Raw genomic sequence first — 24,266 nt, 5'->3', positions numbered from 1 at the left:
TAAAGTTGGATTATTAGAAGACAAAGGCTGCAAATGCGAGAATCTGATAAGAAAAGTGACAATTAGTGTATAAAGAGAGATTTGGTGACACAGAAAAGGTAGAGGGGAGAGATGGGGATGGAAGCAAATGAAAGGGGGTGAATAAGAATGGATGGGGGCTTAGTGGGAAAGGGGACAACACAAAATAGGGGAGAACCAGGAGAGGAAAGGAAGAAGAGTATAAACAGTCGGGGGGGAGAATTCATCACCTGAATATATTCGTACCACTGGGCTGTAGATAAACTAGGTAGAATATGCATTGGTGTTCCTCCAATTTACAATGGGCCTGGGAGATGGCCCAGGTCAGACACATTGCTGTGAGAATGCCATGCTACCATAAGCAGGACAGCCATAACAGTCAGAGTACTGTTGCTCTCCAAAACTGTTGCTAATTCGGCAATTCATTTCACTGATGCAAAAGGCGGCCACATCAGGAGCACCAAATGCAGTAGATGAGTTTTGAGAAGGTGTATGTGGATCTTTGTCTTACATGGAAAGTTTTTTTTAGGTCCCTGGATGGTGAGAGTGAACATGCAAGAATAAATGTTGCACTTTCTGCAGTTCCAGGAGAAAGTAGCAGTCATCATGGAAACATGGCTGAGTGGACAAGAAAGGCAAAGAGGGAGCCATCCCTATGGAAGCTGGAAAAGGGTGGGAAGGAGAGGAGTCTGGTGGTGGAGTCTAGTTGCAGCTGGCAGAAGTGACAAAGGAAGATGCACTGAATGGAGAGGGTGGTGGGGTGAAATACTAGGACAAGAGGAACCCTATACCTCTCTGTCTGTGTGTGTGTGTGTGTGTGTGTGTGTGTGTGTGTGTGTGTGTGTGTGTGTGTGTGTGTGTGTGTGTGTGTGTGTGGGGGGGGGGGGGGGGGTGAGAGTGAAACTCTGCAAAATGGAGGAGAAGCAGGAGATGACTATATTAACCTAATTAAAAGAAAGCCCTATTGCTTGTAAGACACAAGAAAGACACTAGCTTTCACTTTCCACAGAGGTGAAACTGGGAGAAAGAAAGCAACCATTCAGGAGACAGGATTTGTGGTTAAGGTAGCTGTGGGAGTCAGTGCATTTGTAGTAAATGACAATATATAGATTGCATCCTGAGATGGAGACAAGAGAGATCTAGAAAAGGGGAGAGAAATGGTCCGTTAATATCAGAGTAGAGTAGTAGTTTGTAGCAAAATTGATAGGTTCTGCACAGGTGCAGGAACCAGCTCCAGTGCAGTCATCAATGTAGTGGAGGAAGAGTTGGGGGCGGTGCCAGGATTGAATAGGAACAAAGAATGTTCCACATGGCCACAGTAAGCCAAACATCACTGGGACCTATTCAAGTCCTCATACATGTTTGGCCTGGAATGATTGTATCTGATGGAAATCTTAAATTCTTTTTCGTGACCAGAGCCTCAATATCCCTCAACAACCAAAGTCCCTTAAATTTAACAGCCTTGGTCTTCACCCAAACAGGAACACACATTGCCATAACTCTTGCTACCTTACCTTTAAAAGAAATCCCACTTTCCAGCCATCACCTTACCTGCAAACATCCTGTCCCAATCAACTTCTACAAGTACTCGCCTAATTGCTCCAAAATAAGCCTTATTGATTTAGGACTTTAACTTGTGGACTAGTCCCATTTTTTTCTATGATTATTTCAGAACTAATGAAATTATGGACAGTGATTCCAAAGTGTTCTCCCACTGTCACTTCAGTTGCTTGCCTTATCTTTCTCCTCAAGAGGAGGCCCAGTGTTGTGCCATCTCAATATATTGGATCCATTCAAAAATTCCATCCCCCAGTCAGTATTAGGGAAGTTAAAATATTCAAGTAATGTGACCGAATTTCTTCAACACAATCTCCAATTTAATGCTGAATTTAATGTGGAACAATGTGAACTAACCAAGGTAGGACATATACTGTAAACAGTAAGGAACTGAGGAATGCAGTAGAACAGAGGGATCTTGGAATACAGATACACAATTCCCTAAAAGTGGCATCACAGATAGTGTCATAAAGAGAGCTTTTGGCATATTGGCCTTCATAAATCAGAGTACAGCAGTTGGGATGTTATTCTGAAGTTGTATAAGACATTGGTGGGGCCCAATTTGGAGTATTATGTGCAGTTTTGGTTACCTAACTACAGGTAGGTTATCTGTAAGATTTAAAGAATAATGAGATTTACAAGCATGTTGCCAGGACTTGAGGAGCTGAGTTTCATAGAAAGGTTAAATTGGTTAGGACTTTATTCTCTGGAGTGTCAGGGTATAGAGTAAATGTAAGCAGGCCCTTTTCACTGAGGTTAGATGAGAAAAGAATTAGAAGACATGGCTTAGGGTGAAAGGGAAAATATTTAAAGGGAAATTTGGGGGAACTTCTTCATGCAGCATAGTGAATGTGTGGAATGAGCTGCTGCTGTAGTTGTAAATTAAAGCTTGATTTCTACTTTTAAGAAAATTTTGGATAAGTACGTGAATGAGTGGACTATGGATCAGGGTGCAGGTCGAAGTGACTATGAAGAATAATAGTTTAGCATGATCTTGATGGGTTGAAGGGCCTGCTTTTGAGCTGTAGTGGTCTATGATTCGAAATTCTCTACTCATGTGCTCCTCCAATCCTCACCTATTTGGGAATCTATAATACAGCTCCAGCAAAGTCATTGTTCTCTACTGTTTTTAAGTTCTAGCCATAGAGCTTCACTGGATGATCCCTCAAGAGATGGTTTTCAGCACTTGTACTTTCCCTCATCCATGAGTTGTATAGGCCACACCTTGAGTATCATGTACAATTTTGGTCTCCAATCAGAGGAAGGACATTCTTGCAATTGAGGGAGTGCATCGAAGATTCACCAGACTGATTACTGGGAAGCCAGGACTGAAGCATGAAAAAAAAAATGGAGTGACCAAGGTTATTCTCATTGGAATTTAGAAGAACGAGAAAGGATCCCATTCAGACACTCAAAATTCAGACTGGACTAAATAGACTAGAGCCAACAATGGAATGTGCTCTTCAGCCTGCAGTTTTCTACACACTTGCTGATGATGTCATGAAGGTAGTGGTGTATTCATCAAGGCTGGATGCAATTCTTGAATACTTACCAGTCTACTAACTCAAAGCAGTCGCGCAGGATGTCATCTGCTTCCTCAGTATAGTGATGCATTATTTTTAGTATCGGTCCTCACACCTCAACTTCTGATTGTACAAAGGTTGGAGTGGTATTGAATGGTGGTCTGGTTTACAAAACTGTGGTCACAGGATGAAGCTGCAGGTACCTTTGATAAATATGTAGCAGTGCTCAAGGATGTCAGAGCCTCTCTCTCGATTGCAATTTTCAACCTCTCATTGTGACAGTCAGAGGTTCCCACCAGCTTCAAAAGGGCATCAATCATCCCAGAACCAAAAAAGAGTAGCATGAGCTGCAATTCACCTATCGTCACAATCGCTCCACAGCAGCTGCAATATCACTGACTCTCTACAGCGTTCTGGATCACCTCAAAAAAACTAATACATACATACAGATGCTCTTCAGACTACACCTCAGACTTTAGTACGATTATTCCCTCAGTGCTGATCAAGAAGCCACAAACTCTAGGCCTCTGTACCCACCTCTGCAACTGGATCCTTGACTTTCTCATTGGAAGACAAGTCAGTACGAATTGGAAACATCTCTTCCTCACTGATCATCAACACAGGTGCACCCCAAGGATGTGTGCTTTGCCCAATGTTCTACTCATTATACACCCACAACTACGTAGACGGGTCCAATTTCAAAGCCACTTACAAGTTGGCCATTGACACCACAGTTGTCGGCAGAATAATAAAAAGCAATGAGGAACTGTACAGGAGGGAGATAGATCAGCTCGCTGAATGGTGTAACAACAACCACTTTGCACTTAACGTCAGCAAAACCAAGGAGATGATTGTGGAAGTCAGGGGAACACAACTCAGTCCTATTGAGGGCTCAGTAGTGGAGAAGGTAAAGAACTGTAAGGATGAATACTCTTTCCCTTACAATACTCCTTTAACACCTATCACTGTGTATTTTACTGTACATACTTGAATAACTGAACTAATAAAACAAAATATTTAAATTTTACATCCAGGAATATGCCTCAATTTGATTATTCCAACAAACAATGGGTTTAACAAACTTGGAGATGGGAATAGTTTGTTTACTTTTTTGACAAGAAACAATCTGCTCTGCCAATCAATGAAATTGTGGCAAATCACATGCCTCAAGTTTACTTTGTCAAACAGTATTAGTATACTTTGATTCCCTAAAAATCTATTGATCTCAGTATTATATCATGACAATAACAGATCTGCATCCCTCCAAAGCACATGATTATGGATTTATAACTCAGTGTAAAATAAACTAATTTCAATCCAAAACGAACAGTCTTCTAACAAAAAATAAATCTGAAACGTGAATGGTTTCTCTCCAAAAAAAAAAGCTGCTTGTTGCACAATTCCATAATTTTTTAAAATTTCAGTATCCAGAATTACAACATTTGCTTTTTTCACTATTAATACAGTTACAGAAGAACTGTCCATAATGAACTTCAAATCAGAACTACGAAACCATCAGAAAAATATCTGAATTCCTTTTAGGTGCCCTCTAACTCTAGACTGGGTTGGAGTTGGGGTGGGGTTGCATCGGATGACTGAAGTAAAAGCATTCAAAAATGATTCCCAAATTATTTTTGTATCATTCTCCAAAAGGAAACTCTAAGTGGCAAATTGTGAAAAAATAGCAAGGGGCTTTCAATCTTTTTTTTCCAAAATAGAAGCAGTGGCAATGAAACATGACCAAATGAAGCTTAAAATCAGGCGGCTCTCCACGCTCAACAATAATTACCCAGACCTTGAGACACAAATTGTCACTGTAACAATATCTCCCCAGCTTCCGAGATGTGCACACCGTGTCACTGTTACTGCAGTGACCATTTTTGCATCACATCAAACAAATGAAGAATGAACCATCCGCACTGGTCTTATGAAGATTATTCCAACAAAATGGATTACAGCATTTTATACAAGCTAAATATTTTGAACATTTCTTCCACTTCAATGGTAAAGTAGCTAGAACGGTTTCCCTTCCGAAAAAGCACAGTGGGATACCATTACACGAATTGCATTTGGAACAAAAAGTAGGTGTGCTATCTGTCCCTCATTTATATAGGTCCTAAAATGAGTTGAATTAACATACTACAATTCAAACCACCAAACCAGAACGTGACTGAGCAATTGAGATCAGCAATGCTTGGGGGGAGGGGGGGAGGGGGGGAAAACGACGGATGACACACGGACGGACTCACAAGTGCTTATAAAACTAAGCATGTAAAACAAACTTTTTCTAATTTTCCAGTTCTAACAATGGGTCTTGATCTGAAACGATAGCTGATTCTCTTTCTACAAATGCTTTCGACCCTGCTAAGTATTTCAAACATTATTTTTTTTTCAGCATCTGCAATTTTTTGGGTAATTTTCAAACTTATTGGCTTGGCTGGTCAATGTTCAAACTTTACCACTGGTTGCCTTTCCCAGATACCCTGCTTTTTAAAAAAAAATTATTTTATTGGCACATGTAATTAATATATACATAGCCATAATTTATGTTTTTTTAAAAATACACGATTTTATGATTTTTACCCCTCCCCTCCCACAGTGAACCCCTCCCAATAGAAAGAAGGAAGAAAGAAGAAAGAAAATGTCCAAAGAGAATCACAAGACAAACTACACACAAACATACATACTGGATATATCTTATAACTACACTATATTCTAAAAATATCATCTCCTACACTTATGCCCAGTAAATATAAAATATAGTATCTGGAAAAAAAATACAACATTACCTAAAATACTTGATCAAAGTTTAATTCCATAAACATATCATAAAATTATATATAAAATAAGCTATATTAATAATAGCTTAAGTTTAAAAATAAATTGAAATCAAGTGAGGTGAGGTGAGCCAGGGAATGACAAAGGGTAATTTATAGTTTAGCAATTAGTAATTATAAATAATTATAAATTTATAACACCAATCTTTTGCATATACAGACACCAAATTTTCAGAAAGACTTCATATTGATTCCTTAAATTATGTAATCTTTTCCACTAGTATACAACTTCACATCTCTCCATGCCATCTATCTAATACCAAATCAGTTTCTAATTTTCATGAAATAGCTATACACTTTCAAACCACAGCTAATGCAATTTTTTTTTAATTAAAGTCTCTGAAACTTATCCAATTTTGATTCTGCATTTATCTGTGAGCTATCCCCCAAAAGGATAACAAAGGATTCCTCGGAAGTCTAAGATGCATTACCCGTTGAAGAAAATCTATTAAACTAATCCAAAAAAATTCAGCCTGGGACATGACCTTGAGGAATGTAAGAATGTATCTATGACCTGTCTACATTGGAAACATTTATTTGAACTGTCTAGATGCAATCTATTCAATTTTTTTGGTGTAAAATATGACTGATGTTTAAAATTATATTGTACCATTTTATATCACACATTTATTGTTTTTTATACTATCATAACATATTTGTGTCCAATTTCTATTGGTTACAACTATCCCCATTTTTTCCCCATCTTTGTTTTCAATTTATATAGATCCTTCCTCTTTACCTCCCCCTTAAAAATAATAAAAACATCACAGATACAAATTTTTTAATATTTGGATTTGATAGTCATTTCTATTTCATCTTCTAGCAATAAACAAGAAACAGTTAATCTTTCCAGCTTTTAACTGGTGTTATCCAAATGTTTTATTAAGGTACACAATCCTTTATCCAGAACCCTTGGGGGAAGAGTATATTCCAAATTTCAGATTTTTCCAGATTTCAGAAAGCCAGATTGAAGTCCACCCGAATTGTGCTGCCATATCCACCCCTTTTCAGTCACGCTACCGTCTCCCCACCCCCTCGCCCGCCCGAGCCATGCTGCCGGTGTCTACCCCTTCGCCCGCCCGAGCCACACTGCCGGTGTCTACCCCTTCGCCCGCCCGAGCCACGCTGCCGGTGTCTACCCCCTCGCCCGCCCGAGTCGCGCTGCCGGTCTCTCACCCGCCCGAGTCGCGCTGCTGGTCTCTCTCCCCCACCCCCACCCCCCTGACACACGCTGCTGTCTCTCTCCCCACTTGCCAGATTTTGGAGCTTTCCGGATTTTGGATGTCCAGATAAAGGATCGTGTACCTGTACTTTGTATTCCATATTTAATTTTCAATTGATAAAAGTCATTAAATTTTACCTTGATAACAATCTTTAATAGATTTTATTCCTTTCTTTGACCAATTAATAAAATTTATATTATTTAACATAAATGGGATCAATTTATTTTGAACCAATGGCATCTTTCCTAACCCGTACCCCTTAAAATCCATCAATAAATGTACCTTATGCCATACCCTAAGCAAATATCTTAATATCAGAGTGCCTCTTTCTCCCATTAATAATGTCTCATTCCACTTATATAAAAAAAATCTTCAGATACTCTTTCACCCATCTTATTGATTTCTACAGTAACCCAAGACACTTTTTCCCCTTCCTCAAAAAAGAGAACTCTCAACTGGGCTGTTTTCAAATTTTGGAAGTTGTAAACCCCCCCAGTTCAAAGCTCCATGTTAATTTTTCCATAGAAATCTTCAACATTTTACCACTCCATAAAAATTTCCTGATAGTTTTATGTAAATCTTTAAAAAACCTTTTAGGAATGTCAATGGGCAGGGATTGGAATTGCACTCAACAATTTACTCGACCAATTATGTAATTGGTATATCAACCAATTAAAAAAAAATCTTCCTCAATTTTCTTGAACTTCAGTCCATAATTAAGCTTAAACAGATTATCCGAATGACTATCAATTCAAATTCCCAGATATTTTATTCCATTATCAGGCCATTTAAATTTTGTCTATAATGAGTCAAAGGCATAATCTCGCTTTTGTCCCAATTAACTCTATATCCAGAAACCACCCATACTGCTCTAGCTGTGTATATAATTTATTTAGTGAATTTACCGGGTCAGTCAAATAAACAATCACGTCATCTGCAAATAAATTAATTTTATGTTCATTAGTTGCAATTTTTATACCTTTTGTTAAAACATTTTATGCATTAAAAACCATGATGCATATATTCAAAAATGTATAGATAAAACTTGAAAAAACATACATGATATATTTATACAAACTGACCCCCTACAACCTCCCTCCCCCACCCCCCACCACTAACCTATCCCACAAAGAAAAAAGAAAGAGAAGATTAACCATAACAAAATTCATCAATTAATTACCATGGATTAGAGAAGCACCACCACTGTGCGACAGGGGGGGGGGGGCCGTTCAAAAACTCAAGCCCATATAATCCCATTAAAGGCTCCAAGTTTTACGATAGAAAAAAAATTATCACGCAAATTATATGTTATTTTCTCCAACGGAATACAAGACCTTAATTCCATATGCCATTTCTGTATACTCAATTCAGTCTCATTTTTTCAAGTAATTGCCAAACATTTTCTAGCTACTGCTAATGCCAGTCTCAAGAATGCAATATGAATCTATTTAATCTTAATTCTCAACTCAACCTCTTAATGTTACTCAACAAAAATACTAAAGGATCTAATGAAAGTTTCACTTTCAAAATAACTTCTAAATGTTCCTTAAGTCTATTCCAAAAAGGGTTTACTATTTCACATGACCAAGCAGAATGTAAAAAAAGAAACTACTTCCTTCTGACATCTAAAACATAAATCTGAAGAAATTCAATTATATCTCCTTAATTTTCCTTAATAATTGATTAATTAAATTATAATGAACTAACTGATAGCTTACATTTATAATTTTAGTCATACTATCCTTACATAAATTCATCCAATCATCTTGATGAATAAGTATTCCTAAATCTTTTTCCCATTTCAACCTAAATTTATGCAAATCCAACTTAGACATTTTACTCTGTAATAAAGAATACATCTCAGATATAAATTCTTTCTTACCACCCTCTGTAAGCAAAATTTTAAACTTAGATCGATCGATTAGGTAACCATTAATTCCAAAATTATCCAGGAATAAAGCTTTCCATTGGCAATGAGAAAAAGAGTATTTAAAGATGTATCGTATTTCTCTTTCATTCTTTGAAAAGAAATAAAATAACCTGCTTCATAACAATCTTGCACAAATTTAATACTCTTTGAATCCCATAACTTCAAAAGTTTATTATTAAGTGCAAAGGGAAAAAGCTTATTCTGATACAAAGGAGTTTTATCTGAAATTTTCCCTTGAGTACCTATAACTTCATTTATTTTATACCATAGTCCCATTAAATGTTTCACAACAGGTAAATTATAATTACTTAATAACTTAGGATTCCATCTATAAATAAACTGATCCATCCTCTTTTCACCAATTTGAGTTAATTCAACAATTAGCCCTTATCAATGATTTTTCCAAATCAAGCATTCTATTAATAAATTTCAACTGTGCCGCATCATAATAATTTAGAAATTTGGAAGTTGTACACCTCCTAATTCATATTTCCAAATTATTTTTTGTAAAGATACCCTTGCCATTTTATCCTTGCATAAAAATTTTCTCACCATGGAATTCAAATCCTTAAAAAAATTTTTGTGGAATCTTACAAGGGATAGATTGAAATAAATACTGAATCCTAGGAAAGATATTCCCCCACACCTTGATGAAGGGCTCAAGCCCGAAATGTTGGTGATGTATCTTTACTGTTGCTACATAAAGGCACTGTTTGACCTGCTGAGTTTCTCCAGCAATTGTGTTTTTTTCATGTAACCACAGTGTCAACAGAATCCTGTGTTTTATCCCTTCATAAATACAGGAATCACCACATCCTTAAATTCCTTATAAAATTCAGATGTAAACCCATCTTTAAAAGATTTATTACTCAGGAAAGAGGTAATAACTCTCGCTACTTCTTGAACTGTAAAAGAAGTTCCTAATATTTTCTGCTCTTCCATACTTAGGCAGGTTTACTTGAGTGAGAAATTGATCAATTTTATTGTTATCTTGTCCAGATTCTGATTAATATAATTTAGTATAAAATTTCTGAAAGTAAATATTAACATCCTGAGCTTTATAAGATATCTGGCCCACCTCAGTTTCAGTTGCGATAATAGTTTTAGATTCTTGCTCACTTTTCAGTTGCCACTCTAAGACTGCGCATTCTCCCAATTCATAATATTTTTGTTTACTTCTGATTAACATTTTTTCTGTTCTATAAGATTTCAACATGTTATACTGTAATTTTTTTATTCACTAAAGTTCTTTTTTTCTGATGAATTTCTGTGTAGTTCCTTCTCTAAAGGCATTATTTCTGCCTCTAAGTTGTTAAATTGGGACACCTATTCCTTTTTAAACTTTAGAAGAAAAACTTATCATCTGGCCACGAATATACGCCTTCATTGATCCCAGAGTACAATTTATTGTCCATAGAGTCATCATTAAAATCTAAAAATTGTTTTATCTGATTCCTAATAAATTGACAATAATCTTTCTTTTTTAACAGCACATTGTTAAATCTCCACCTGAAACTTGTGTCTAACATAACTTCCAAGTCTTGAGTTAGAAATAAAGGCGAATGATCCGATACAAGCCTTGCTTTATATTGAACTTGTTGTACACTATGCTGCAATCTAGCTGATAATAAAAACATATCTATTCTAGAATACTAATTGTGTCCATTAGAATAAAACAAATAATCCCTTTCTGTAGGATGTATCCTTCTCCAAATATCAACCAAATTCAAATCATTCATTAGAGAAGAAGTTATTTTTGCCACTTTAGATTTTGACTCACCTTTTGTGGATCTATCTAAGAAAGGGTCTAAACAAGAATTAAAGTCTCCACCTATTAAAATATTTTCATTTGCTTCTCCAAAATTTAAAAAGCCCTCGTGTATAAGCTTACCATCATCCACATTCGGGGCATAGATATTCATTAACGTCCATTGTTCAGAAAACATTTTTGACAATTTATTAAAACAAATCGACCAAATGGATCCAAAACTATATTCACTATTTTAATTGAGAGCTTTTTATTTATTAAAATCGCCACTCCTCTAGCTTTTGTATTAAAATACGACGCCACTACTACTCCAATCTCTTTTTAACTTTTGATGTTCATTTTTAATTAAATGTGTTTCCTGTAAAAAAAGCAATATTTCTCTTCAATTTTTTTTAATTGAGAGCTTTTTATTTATTAAAATCGCCACTCCTCTAGCTTTTGTATTAAAATACGACGCCACTACTACTCCAATCTCTTTTTAACTTTTGATGTTCATTTTTAATTAAATGTGTTTCCTGTAAAAAAAGCAATATTTCTCTTCAATTTTTTTTAATTGAGAGCTTTTTATTTATTAAAATCGCCACTCCTCTAGCTTTTGTATTAAAATACGACGCCACTACTACTCCAATCTCTTTTTAACTTTTGATGTTCATTTTTAATTAAATGTGTTTCCTGTAAAAAAAGCAATATTTCTCTTCAATTTTTTAACATAGAGTACCCTTTTTTTTTTATATATAGGGTTTTGAAGCCCATTCACATTAAAACAATTTTAACCCTTTGGATACCCTGCTTAAATGGAGGCATGAAGGATTCAAGCAGTTATCAAGTATCAGGTATGGTTCTGACAGTGGTGTTTGTGGTCAGTGCTTGTTTTGATCAGGTCAGGTTCTCTGCTATATGCAGGAGCAAAGAGGGAAGAAGTGAATTGCCATATCACCTTTACACTTACAAAGAATGAGGGGCTTCAGAATCCAAAACTGTCAAATTAAACAGTTTTCCTCTAAACTTCAGAGAGAGTCAAATACAAACATATCCAAAATACTCTAAATTGCTGAAATTCACTGCTACTTAAAACAACAACCACCACCCCCCCATCAGAAGATTTCTGAAAAGGCAGTTTCAGAACATGCACTTGCAGCTCGCCTTTAGCATTAAATATATCCCTCTCTTTGACCATCAATTAGAGGATATGGAAGACTGGCTTCCACACCACTTCTGAAAAAACACACTGGACCAATAACAGCCCATTTGGGAATTTCTCCTACACAAGACGGAATGTTTGAGGAGAGAAAGATTGTAAAACAAAAAGGTTCTGGACCATCACATCAATGATGTGGCTAATAGTCCTTACAGACTCTTGATTCACATTAAGCTTTGTAATGTACAATTTTATGTTCAGTTCAAAAAAGAAACCCAATAGTTTGCTTCCCATATTGTAAAAACATAGGTGAAGAATCAACAAGGTTCACAATTTTGATCAGTCCAAAAAAAAAAACAATTATGTACTATAACCCTATTGTTTCTTATTTAGTTAACCTCATATGTCTTCCATCCACATCCCTTTTGTGCCAGATACTTTAACACCTGACACGCTACTGGAAGTTGATGTGCTCCATATTAACTGCAATACCCTCATAAATGTCATAACCTTATCACAAAAAGTCACGTTGGCAAAGGTTATCCTTAAATTAATGCATTATCCACTTTCTTCATGGCGAATATTAATTCTATACTGAATCAATATTTCTAAAACTTTTCCTCGCACGATATTAAACTGACTCAACACTAGTTTCGAATTAGCTATCCTCAAGCATCAGCCACACTCCAGTCCTCTGGCATTTACTCACCCACTCAATAAGCATTGAATACTTATAGTCAGTGCCCTCATGATTTTGTCATATACTTCTATGCAAATTCAATAATACATCACATCTGGTTCTGGTAAGGTTAACCATTTTTTCTAATACCACCACGCTATTAATTTTTAACTTATTCAGTATCTCAGCTATTTCCCCCTTCACTCTTAATATGCAAAATACAAATTAAGCATCTTCAATGCCCTTATCATCCAGTATCAATTTCCATTTTTATCCTTTAAAGACCCGAGTCCTACAAGTATTACCTTTTAATTATTTACAACCCTATAGAACACTTATTGATTCCCATTTATATTGGCAGGTAATCTCTAATCTTAATGCTGCCTCTATAGTTTTCACTTCTCTGATTCTTATGTAATCAGCCTACCCCTAAATAGGAGTTCTCAGAAGGACTCATCCTTCTTTCTACCTTTGCACTGTTACGAACTACAACCTTTAGCTGTTCACTCTTCAGGAGGCAGCATTGGTTAGCGCAACACTGTTACAGCGCCAGTGATTGCGACTGGGGTTCAAATCCTGCGCTGTCTGTAAGGAGTTGGTACTTCCTTCTCGTATCTGCGTGGGTTTTCCCCAGGGTTCTGGATTCCTTCCACTGTTCAAAACATACTAGGGGTGGTAGGTTAATTGGGCATCACAGACTTGTGGGCTGAAATGACCTATAACCGTGCTGCATGTCCAAATTTAAAAATTTTTAAAAAGAGGTTCTGCAGCCATTCAATTACATCCTCAACTGACACCAAACAGGTGACATAATATTCAGGAGTCACGTCTACAATTGTAGCCACATTTGTCTGTCCCTCAAAAGCATTACAATTGTTTTGCAGCTGAACCACTCAATGCTACGCTCGTGACTCTGGCTGCACACAACTCGGCAGTCATTAGTTAACTGTTATACAACATAACTAACAGGGATCTCCTCGTTTAATTTTAACAAATTCAGTGGTACCTTGGTAAGCATTTCCTTATGTGCCTAGGATTTATGCAGCAGTTTGAACATCCAAAATGCATTGTTTTAATATGAAAAATGTATTGCTAAATTACAATTTTCAATTAACATTTAAACTACATAAATCTAAGTCTCCCATGAGAGAAAGGTACAATTTCAATTTAAATTGAACCCCGAGAATTTGACTTATTTAGTCCACATTAACTACTATAACTTTAAAGGTACCCTAATGTTCAAAAAAAATTACATGGCTTAAATTGTGGAAATAAAACAACTGCACAAAGTAACAATAAGCTCAATACATTTATGTATTACTTTTGTACCTGAACATTATTATTATTATTCTGTTGCAGAATAATTTGCCAATCTGAGTAACCAAATTCAAGTTAAATTCTGCACAGAATGTTTGGGTTGGAACTCAAATTTTACACAAAAATGGAGGACAATGTACAGGATGTAGTATTTAAATATCACTGCCTTCATACTTCAGGCAAAATCAGAATCTGCCCATTTGGAGTTTGGTTGAAAGATTAAATAAAAAAGGTTAAGTTTAACATCAACAGAGTTGCACTAATGTCTTCAAAGGAATATTACCTGCAAGGACAGAGTTTAATTTTACAGAGGAAACTGCACCATGAAGAGACATTTGAGAGGAGAAACAAGACGAAAAGAAAGCTGGAAGCACACATAATTAGAATAATAAGTGAAACAACAATTCACCTGAACTTTTATCATCTAGTGTACTGCATTCCGTGTTCAGAGGGGCCTCTACTACCACACGAAAAAAAACAAAATACAGATCAAGCGATTGCTTTGTGCTATAACTGCATTCAGTCCGCTAAAATGAATGAGCTTCTGGTTGCCTGATGCCAAGTCACCAGACTGCTCCACTTTGACCTAGCCTCCTGCACTGTTTCAATGAGACACAATGCAAGAAGAACAACAACATCTCATGTTCCATCCAGACACAATGCAATCTGTTGGACTCAAATGTCGAATTCTCAATTCTTTTCTCTGTATTAGACCTAGCTATTTCTGTTTGTCAACCATTTTAGCTCATCTTTTTCATTTGTTTTATGCATTGCAACCAAGAGGGCACATTTCACTGCCTTTCCATTCTCAACATATTACACAGAAAGAGGAACTCCATCCAATCTTAACTCCTAATTCACTAGCACAATAAGTCATCTGGTCTCACTTGATAGAGGTATTCCCTTTGTTCTACCTGCCTCCTCTGGTACCCAAAATTAACATTCTCTTTTTTCCCAGTTCTGACAAAGGATCTCAGATCTATTTCACTTTCTGCCCGATCTGCCAAATATTTCCAGCCTCTTGTTTTCACTTTAGATAAACAGCAATTACAATTAAAAAAAACTCATTAGAATAAATGGTTCAGAAATAAGAGGTATTAAGCAACATGAAGAAATTAATGTAGAATGAACTGGAGTACAAACATGCAAATGCATGCAATGGTACAAATAAGATCAATCATATCAGGGGAAACAAAATCCCCTAATTAGACCATAAAATAGGGTCACATAACATGGAGCTAGCCCCTCAACCCATTCATCCACACCAAGCAAGGAGACATTCTGGGATAGTCCTATTTCCCCACATTTGCACCATGACCTTCGTACATCTGTCTAAATGTTGTTTGAACATCATAATTGTACCTGCTTCCATCATTTCCTCTGGTAGCTGATTCCAGATATGGATTAACCTCAAATTGAAAACACTATCCTTTAGGTACCCCTTAAATTTCTCCCCTCACCCCTCTAGTTATCCTACCTGGGAATCATCCTTCCTGGGAAAAAGAATGTGATCATTCACTTTATCCATGCCACATGATTTTGTATACTTCTATAAGATCAACTCTCTGCCTCGTATAACCTGTCCCTATAATTCAAGTCCTCCACTCCCAGCAACACACCGGTAAGCATCTTAGGACCATAGAACCAGTGAAAATTACAGCACAGAACAGGCCATTCAGCCCTTCTTCTCTGTGCCAAAACATATTTCCTCTAGTCCCCCTGACTTGCACCCATTCCATAACCCTCCAGACCACTTCCATCCATGTTTCTATCCAATTTATTCTTAAAACTTAAGAGTGAACCTGCAGTTACCATGTCAGATGGCAGCTTAATGCCAAACTCCCACTAATTTCTGAGTGAAGAAGTTCCCCCTAAACCAGTGGTTCTCAACCTTTTTTCCACTCACTTTAAGTAATCCCTATGCCATCAGTGTTCTGAGATTAGTAAGGGATTGCTTAAGGTGGTATGCGAGTGGGAAGGGAAGGTTGAGAATCACTGCTCTAGACCCAATTGTTACAGAAATATTTTGCTTGAGAAAAATTGATTGGTCCACATAACAAGTCAATTAGGTATGATTAAAACAGTGGCTTTCAAACTTTCTCTTTCCACCCACATACCACCTTAAGCAATCTCTTTCTAATCACAGAGCACCTATGGCATAGGGAATACTTAAAGTGGTATGTGAGTGGAAAGAAAAAAGTGGAGAACCACTGCCCTAAACCTTTCCCCCCTTCACCCTAAAGCCACATCCTCTCATATTTATCTCTTTCAATCTAAGTGGAGCCTACTCACATTTACTCAATTCCCCTCACAATTGTGTAAACCTCTATCAAATCTCCACATTCTATGTTCTAAGGAATAAGGTCCCAAACTGTTAAATCTTTCCTTGTAATTCAACTCCTGAAGACCCAGCAACATCCTAGTAAATCTTCTCTGCACTCTTTCGATCTTTCTGAAATCCTTCCTATAGTTTGGCGACCAGAACTGCACACAATACTCCAAATATGGCCTCACTAATGTCTTGTACAACCTCACCATAACTTCCTAACTTACGCACTCAATAATTTATGACGGCCAAGGTGCCAAAAGCTTCCTTTACAACCCTGTCTACATATGACGCCACTTTCAGAGAATTATGTATCTGTATTCCAAGATCTCTTTATTTCTCTGCACTTATTATGCATGTCCTATCTTGGTTTATCCTTCCAAAATGCAAAAGCTCACACTTGTCTGCATTAAATTCCATCTGCCATTTTCTGTCCCATATTTTCCAGTTGGTCTAGATTCCCTCTACAAGCTTTGAAAGCCTTCCTCGCTGTCCACAATGCCTCCAATCTTAGTGTCATCAGCAAATGTGCTGATACAATTTCCCACATTATCATCCAAATCACTGATATAGACAACAACAATGGTCCCAACACCGATCACTGAGGCACACCACTAATCACAGACCTCCAGTCTGAGAAGCAATCGTCCACTAGCATACTCAGTCTTCTCCCATTCAGCCAATTTCAAATCCATTTTACAACCTCTCCATGGATACCTAGTGCCTTAATCTTCTGAACTAACCTCCCACGTGGGACCTCAAAGACCTTACTAAAATCTATGTAGACAACATACATAGCCTTTTACTTTCTTGGTAACCTCTTTTAAAAAAAAACTTTAAGATTCATTAAACACAACCTACCATGCACAAAGCCACACTGACTATCCTTAACCAGCCCTTGGCTATCCAAATATTTGTACATCCTATCTCTCAGAACACCCTCCAATAATTTAACCAATACTGATGTCAGACTCACCAGTCTGTAATTTACCGGTTTACCCTTGGAACCTTTTTTAAGCAACGGAACATGAGCTACTCTCCAATGCTCCAACACTTCACCCGTGACTAAGGGCATTTAAAATATTTCTGCCAGGGCCCCTGAAATTTCTGCACTAGTCTCTCTCAAGGTCCAAGGGAATATAATGTCAGGCCTGGGGAATTTATCTACCTTTATTTGCTGTAAGGTAGCAAGCACTTCATCCTCTTTAATCTTAATATGTTCTATGCCACAAATGTTTGTTTCCCTTCCTTCTGTAACCCTTTCAACTTATTGATATCCTTCTGGGCAACCAGAACAGCACACAGTGGTCTCAAAAAAAAAACTTGTACAGCTGAATCATGAGGTCTCAACTTTTGCATTCTGGATTCCACCCAATGAAGGTAAGTATGTCAAACACTTTCTTCACAACCATGTGCACATGTCAGCAAAAACAGACCTAACACAAAGGGGATAAGGGTAATTATTGTTATAGGATATTCAGGAAATAAATGAAAAGAAAATTAAAAATTTTGCAGGAAATTACTAAAAAAGGATCAAAGCAGAAAGCAAAAATGTAAAATATCAAAAGAGAATCTGTTCAGTCAGAATTGGACAATAATAGATATTACATAATGGGTTTAAATAATGGAATTTCAGGTAAAATACAGAAAGACTGAAGAGTTATATGGTGGAAATAAAGGCTTCAATTAACCTTTATAGCATTAAGAATAATGAGGGTGATGGGGAAGAATTCTTTAAAATTCACAAGAAAACTTTCTTGATTTGGTGCAAACACATCAGAGGAGGGATACAAAGCTAGGTAGACCCAGGAGTGAATTATAAGAAATAAACCAATTCTTCCTTATCAGGCCTCTCAGGGAGGGAAAGTGATACATCAACAGCAAAACGTTAAATATGCTCTCTCCATACATGCTTCTAGCCAGGGTGTATCTCCACTTTTTTTAATGTCAGATATCCAGCTTCTGTAGGATTTTGCTTCTCGTGCATTTTGAGTTCACAAGTTGCCCACATTTGGATCATGGCCTTTCAAACTCTTCATCTATCTGTCCTAATGTTGCTTGAGCATCATAATTGTACCTGCGTCTATAATTTCCCCAGACATCTTATTGCAGATATGGACTAACCTCTAAATGAAATACCTTGAAGGGCTCAGGCCTGAAACATCTGTAATATATCTTTACCTCCTGTGGACGCTGTGAGACCAGCTGAGTTCCTTCAGCATTTCTGTGTTTTTATTCTAAATGAAAATGTCGTCCCTCAGGTCCTTCTTAAATTTCTCCCGTCTCACCTTACCTATCCCCTCTTGTTATCCTACCTGGGAATCATCATTCCTGGGAAAAAGAATGTGAGCATTCACTTTATCCATGCCACATGATTTTATATACTCCTATAAGATCAACTCTCTGCCTCATATAACCTGTCCCTATAACTCAAGCCCTCCACTCCCAACAACACACTGGTAAGCATTTTAGAGCCACAGAAACAGAGAAAACTACAGCACATGTACATTGTACAAAGTGCATGACAATAAGCTAATCATTTAAATACCAAGCATTGCCTATGTTCACATGGACCTGCCATTTCTTTCTTTAACAACTTCTCATAATGCCATGACCTCAACCACTGAGAAGAATCTGAGCAGAAACATTGTGGAGACATCTAATTTTCTTCCTAGTTTTCTCTATTGTAAGAGACCTAAATTCTCAAGTGCCCTATATTAAAATTTATTATCTGATTAAAGACTAGTGCTCCAAAATGAAACCCCTATCCACAAATAAAACACCTGGAAGAATGTGAGGCAGTAATGATTTAAAAAATGCTTTTTGAGAAGGTTCTCATTATTAACCTCTGAAGCAATATCCATACAATACGTAGTATTTGAAAATCATATTGTCAAAAATAAATTATTATTTTAGTACAACATTAGAAGAACTCTGCAGAAACAATTAAAAATTCTGGTAGTTTCATGTGGATTTTTTCCAAACATGACAAAAAACTATTTTCCTCTTTACAACTTTCATTTATCAATACAATGTCAAATGACATGCTGATCCAGATAATAATGTGTAATCCACTGGATGTCAGCAATATGTAGTAATGACAAAAATGTGAGAAAGCATATAATTCTAATTGGTTATACAATTTATCAAGTCAAGTACTTCCAAAATGTGGAAAATGCCTTGTTGTCCAAACACCTGAGAAAAATATTTTAAATGCCTTCTGGAAAATTAATGAATATTATTTTAGTCTACTTTCAACTATGAAAGTCTGCTTTCTACAGTGGTTCTCTACCTTGTGATGGAAAGAAACTTTTGATTGATTTCTGATCGATCCTCAAAACTTTACTGAACAATGTAAATCCACAAAATTTATCCAACTAATTTTTGTTTAATTAATCACTATTTGTGCCACAGAAAGCTGCTGGAAGATGGATTATTTCAAATGATGTGTTCTTCATATTGTCCATTATTGTTTCTATAAAATAACCATTTGATTCAACATAGTTAATATGTTAATCACAATTACTTCAAGAAAAATACAACTTGTTAATATGACAGTTAGAAAGATTTCATGTTTTGGGAGCTCACTGATTATAGGGAAAAAACTTTTAGCACAACATAATATGCAGTACAGTACAAAATGCAGACAATGAGGCAGCAAAAGATTTGAAATGGGGAGAATGCCACATTACCTTTAGCAAAACACAATCTGCTGGGAGAAATTGGTAGATCAGACAGTACCAGTGGGAGAAAAAAACTAATTGGTCAGTATTGTGGGCCAGAACCTTTCATCAGGACCATCTTTATTTTGTGTCTGTCACAATCAAACAGATTTCAATCATGTTTCTTTACATTTCAAATATTTTGTCTTAATTTCAAATCAGTTCTACAGATATTGAGTATACACACATTCTTACCCAAGCTATGCCTCCATACAAAGAGATGCAGAAAGTGAATGAACACTGAAATAATTACAACTTAGATATCACATGAAGGCAACCAATATCCAAGTAATATTTTTGCCATTAATACATTTACAAATTCATGCACAAAAATACAATTTATCTGAATAGCACATCACGTTCACAATCAAGGTCGTAGAACCATTAGGTCAGAGTATCAATATATAACATGCAATAAAAACAGAAATGCTTTCATTTCAGCCTCTGGAAAATTCAATCCAGCATAGCTATTCATCCAAATCAGTCATTAACTTTTCATCCAGATGATTAAAAACTACACAAGTGAGCAGTGTCAAAAATGTCTCCAGGTGTCTAGAAAACAATAGTTTGTCAAAAACAAAGTGTAAAAGTCTGTCATAATGTTTATTTTGACTGACACATAATATTCTATTGTTCTCTGTGAGACATCAGATAGAACAAAAGTGGGTATTCATTCTACTGTTCTATCTGATGTCACACAACAACCTTAGGAATTGACCTGAAACCATTTTCATTTTAAGCTTTTAGTACCATCATTTTTTTTAATATAAAGCAAAATATTCCAAAACAAACCAAAGGGTTTCCACAGAACAAGTTAGCTTAGGACACGGTCAAAGCTGCATTATGATGAATATGTAAATTTTCATAAATAAATGCTGTAACCCAAAACCCAAGGTGGAATAGAAAATGTTACTATTGATAAATTGTACTTTCATTTTTTTAAATCTTGGAAAGTAATGGTCATTTATGTGGGAGCAGTGACCAAGATCAGTAGATTATTTCTCCAACTCTGAAAAACTACTTGCAAACTGGGGATTAGAAATTAAGTGCTTTGCATAAAAGAATGACAAAACAGAAATGTTTACAATTTTATGTCCCTCACCCTCTACATTTAAAGCCTACATCTATGCTGTCTCCCAAACACTCTCCGCCTCATTCCCCTGTCAAAAATCAAGCAATAAAATTGTTTTATACAAATACATAACAACCACATTGACCATTACAAAATAATTGAAGAGTTGCCTGCCCTGAGTCACCTTTTCTGAAGCAGAACTCTGGATCTGATCGGATTGGCTAAACCAATCCTGAGAGAAGGAAATCACTCAAGAGAGCTCACCATTTCCTGTACTAATTCGGGCTCTGAAACGGGGAGTATCAAAAGATATTTACTTTTAAAAAACCCCAGCATTTTTGCCATGTGTGTGTACTGATACGATCTGACGTGGGTCTGTGTGGAGAAAGCGTGAAGTTACCAGGACTATGCCCAGGACAAGTGCCAAACCCAACCTCCAAACTCCGGCAGCGGCTGCTGCAGGAAAGGGGGCGGGCGGGGAGGGAGCTGGTGGGTGAAGAGAAGAAACATTCTCATCGCGGCGCGCATGTCCTTGCAATTCTTTATGAGACAACGGCACCAAGCAACCGTGCAGCTCCCAGCTGCTGCGTTCACGCAGTGCGGAAACCGAGAGCGGGGCTCGGGGCCTGGTGCCGGAAAGATAAATCATCACCCAACCTCCTCCGTCAAGCCCCTCCACCGCTCTCGGCCGCCATTAGCAATAAGCCGAGCCCCGCTCCAGCCTCTCACCGTAAATACTGCGCGCAGAGCGAGTTCATTCTTCCTGGCTAAAGCCCAGCAGCAGCCGCCATGTAATCTCCCGAGTGCTGATCGATCCGGATGCCGTCGGCGAGGAGGAGGTTACACACATAGCTCGACGCTGGATAGAGGGCGAAGAAAAACAAAACCGTCAAAAATAATTACGAAACCCGCCTGGGGAGCAATGAGTCAGGCGAGCGCGAGTGTGCGGGCCATCGGCTGGTCACGGGCGCCTGGTGTCGCTCTGCGTGTTGCCTCCAGGCCGCTCTTTGCTCGGTGGCGGCGACGGCGGCTTCATCGGTGTCACCGCCGACACTGTCCTCCTCGAACTCACTCACTTCCGGCTCCAAACCTGCGCAACCTGCATAACCCTCCGGTGGAAACACGTCCACGTTCCTTTCATCATTCACAAAGAATAAATGCATGACAAACATCGAAGAAGAGTTGAGGATTCGCTCGTTAGAAAAGCAAAGAGGATGTAGGTTTATATAGACGATTAGAATGTTAATCTTATTTGGAAGGAGATGTGTGCATACATTTGACCCTGTTTTATTCTGATTTCCTTCGCCAGGCTCGGTTAAGGTAACACTTTTGTTTTCTTAGAGCCATAAAAGGTTGTAAATTCAACTTCCAGACAAGGCCTGGATAGGGGAGGGTTACACAAGTTTTTCACATCACACAACCCTGAGATTCCATTTCTTGCTGGCGAGGCAAAATGACCACGTAATGGTGGTGCAAAAGAAAGACAACTCAACATCCACATATCAACAAATAAAGAAATGTAAACAAACTGCAATATAGTGAGGGAAAAAAATCAATAAAGGAGCAAAAGTAAGAGTCACTGGTTAAGTTTGTGGTTGGGGAGGGGTGACAGCTGTTCCTGAACTTGGTGGTACGAGTTTTGTGGCACATACCTCTTTCCTCCATTTCCCCCTCATCTGCCCTGGCCCCCTCTGCACCCCCCCCCCCCCCCACCCCCGACACACCTACCACCTCACCAATCCTCCGCCAGAATTTCCAGCACTTATTAGAGGATCCTCCCTTCTTGGCCTTCTGTAGGGACCACTCTCTCTGTGATTCCCTGATTCACTCATCCCTCCCCACCTATCACCTCCTCCTCCTCCTCCTCCCCTGGCATCTTCCTCTGTGGCCGCAGAAGGTGCAACATTTGCGCCCACGCCTCCTCAACACCAGAGTTCAAGGCCCCAAGCAAGCCTTGAAAGTGAAGCAACACCACTTCTATATCCACAGGACTTGATTTACTGCATTCGCTACATTGGAGAAATTGGTCACAGATTGGGAGATCATTGCTCAGCACCTCTACTCCATTCACAACAGTAATAGCTAATCATTTCTATTCTGAGTCACACTCCCACACTCACACGTCTGTTCATGGCCTTATGTACTATCCCGCCCATAGATTTGAGGAACAACACCTTATTTTCCATCTGTGCACTTTTCAGCCAGATGGTATTAACATTGACTTTTCTGCTTTCTGCTAAATTTGCTCGTTTTTTCTTTTCCCTTTCCAGTTCTCCCCTCCCTTCCCCTTCTTTCCACCACCCACCCCCCATTCCTCCTCTCTCCCTTCTCCACCTATCATCTCCTGCCTTTGCTACCCCCCTTATCCCCCCCCCCCATCTTTTTGTTTGGATGTCTACCAACATACTCTCATACCTTGATGAAGTTATGTATTTTTACCTTTGCTACATAAAGGACATTGTTTGACCTGCTGAGTTTCTCCATCATTTTGTGTTTTTCCTTCTACCATGGTGTCTACAGATTTTCATGATTTACCTAATTTCTGAGGGTAGCACTGAGAAAAGATTGTGCGCTGGGTAGTGTAGATCCTTGATGAGTGTTGCTGCTCTCCCACACCAGCATTCCCTGTAGTTGTTCTCAATGGTTGGGAGGGTGTTGACTGTGATGTCCTGGGCTGTGTCCACTATCTTTTACAGGGCTTTATTGGTGTCCCCATACCAGTCCATGATGCAGCCGGTCAGCACACTATCCACTACACACCTGTAGAAATTTGCCAAGTTTTCCGATGTCATACCAAACCTCCACAATGCGCTGACGTGCATTCTTCATTATGTCATTAGTGTGTTGGGTTCAGAAAAAATCTTCCGGGATAGTAACTCCTAGGAATCTAGGGCAGCATGGTTAGTGTAGCAGTTAGCACAGTGCTGATACAGTGCCAGTGATCGGTATTGGCATTCGAATCCTGTGCTGTCTGTAAGAAGTTGGTACGCTCTCCCCATGTCTTCACGGGTTTTCCCCTGGGGCTCTGGTTTCCTTCCACTGTTTAAAATGTACTGGGGATGTAGGTTAATTGGGTGTAAATTGTGCGGCAGTCTCATGGGGTGAAATGACCTGTTACCATGCTCTATATCTAAATATAATAACATTTAATTTGCT

At 37.9% G+C, this 24,266-nt stretch overlaps 1 protein-coding gene across 4 annotated transcripts in view; it reads right to left on the bottom strand.

The window, feature by feature from the left end:
- Positions 1-22,175, bottom strand: part of smg7 (SMG7 nonsense mediated mRNA decay factor) — a 136,842-nt gene extending 114,667 nt beyond the window's left edge. For all 4 annotated transcript variants that reach the window (XM_069938203.1, XM_069938206.1, XM_069938204.1 and 1 more), the window contains exon 1: positions 21,840-22,175. In XM_069938203.1, coding sequence (XP_069794304.1) covers positions 21,840-21,868 — 29 coding nt within the window. In that variant the 5' untranslated portion in view covers positions 21,869-22,175. The remainder of the gene's footprint in view (positions 1-21,839) is intronic.
- Between the last annotated feature and the right edge of the window lie 2,091 nt (positions 22,176-24,266).

This window comes from Narcine bancroftii, chromosome 5, assembly GCF_036971445.1.
Source record: "Narcine bancroftii isolate sNarBan1 chromosome 5, sNarBan1.hap1, whole genome shotgun sequence".
NCBI classification, from domain to species: Eukaryota; Metazoa; Chordata; class Chondrichthyes; order Torpediniformes; family Narcinidae; genus Narcine; species Narcine bancroftii.
The sequence above is the reverse complement of the archived record's forward strand: the minus strand, read 5'-3'. Positions and strand labels throughout refer to the sequence as shown.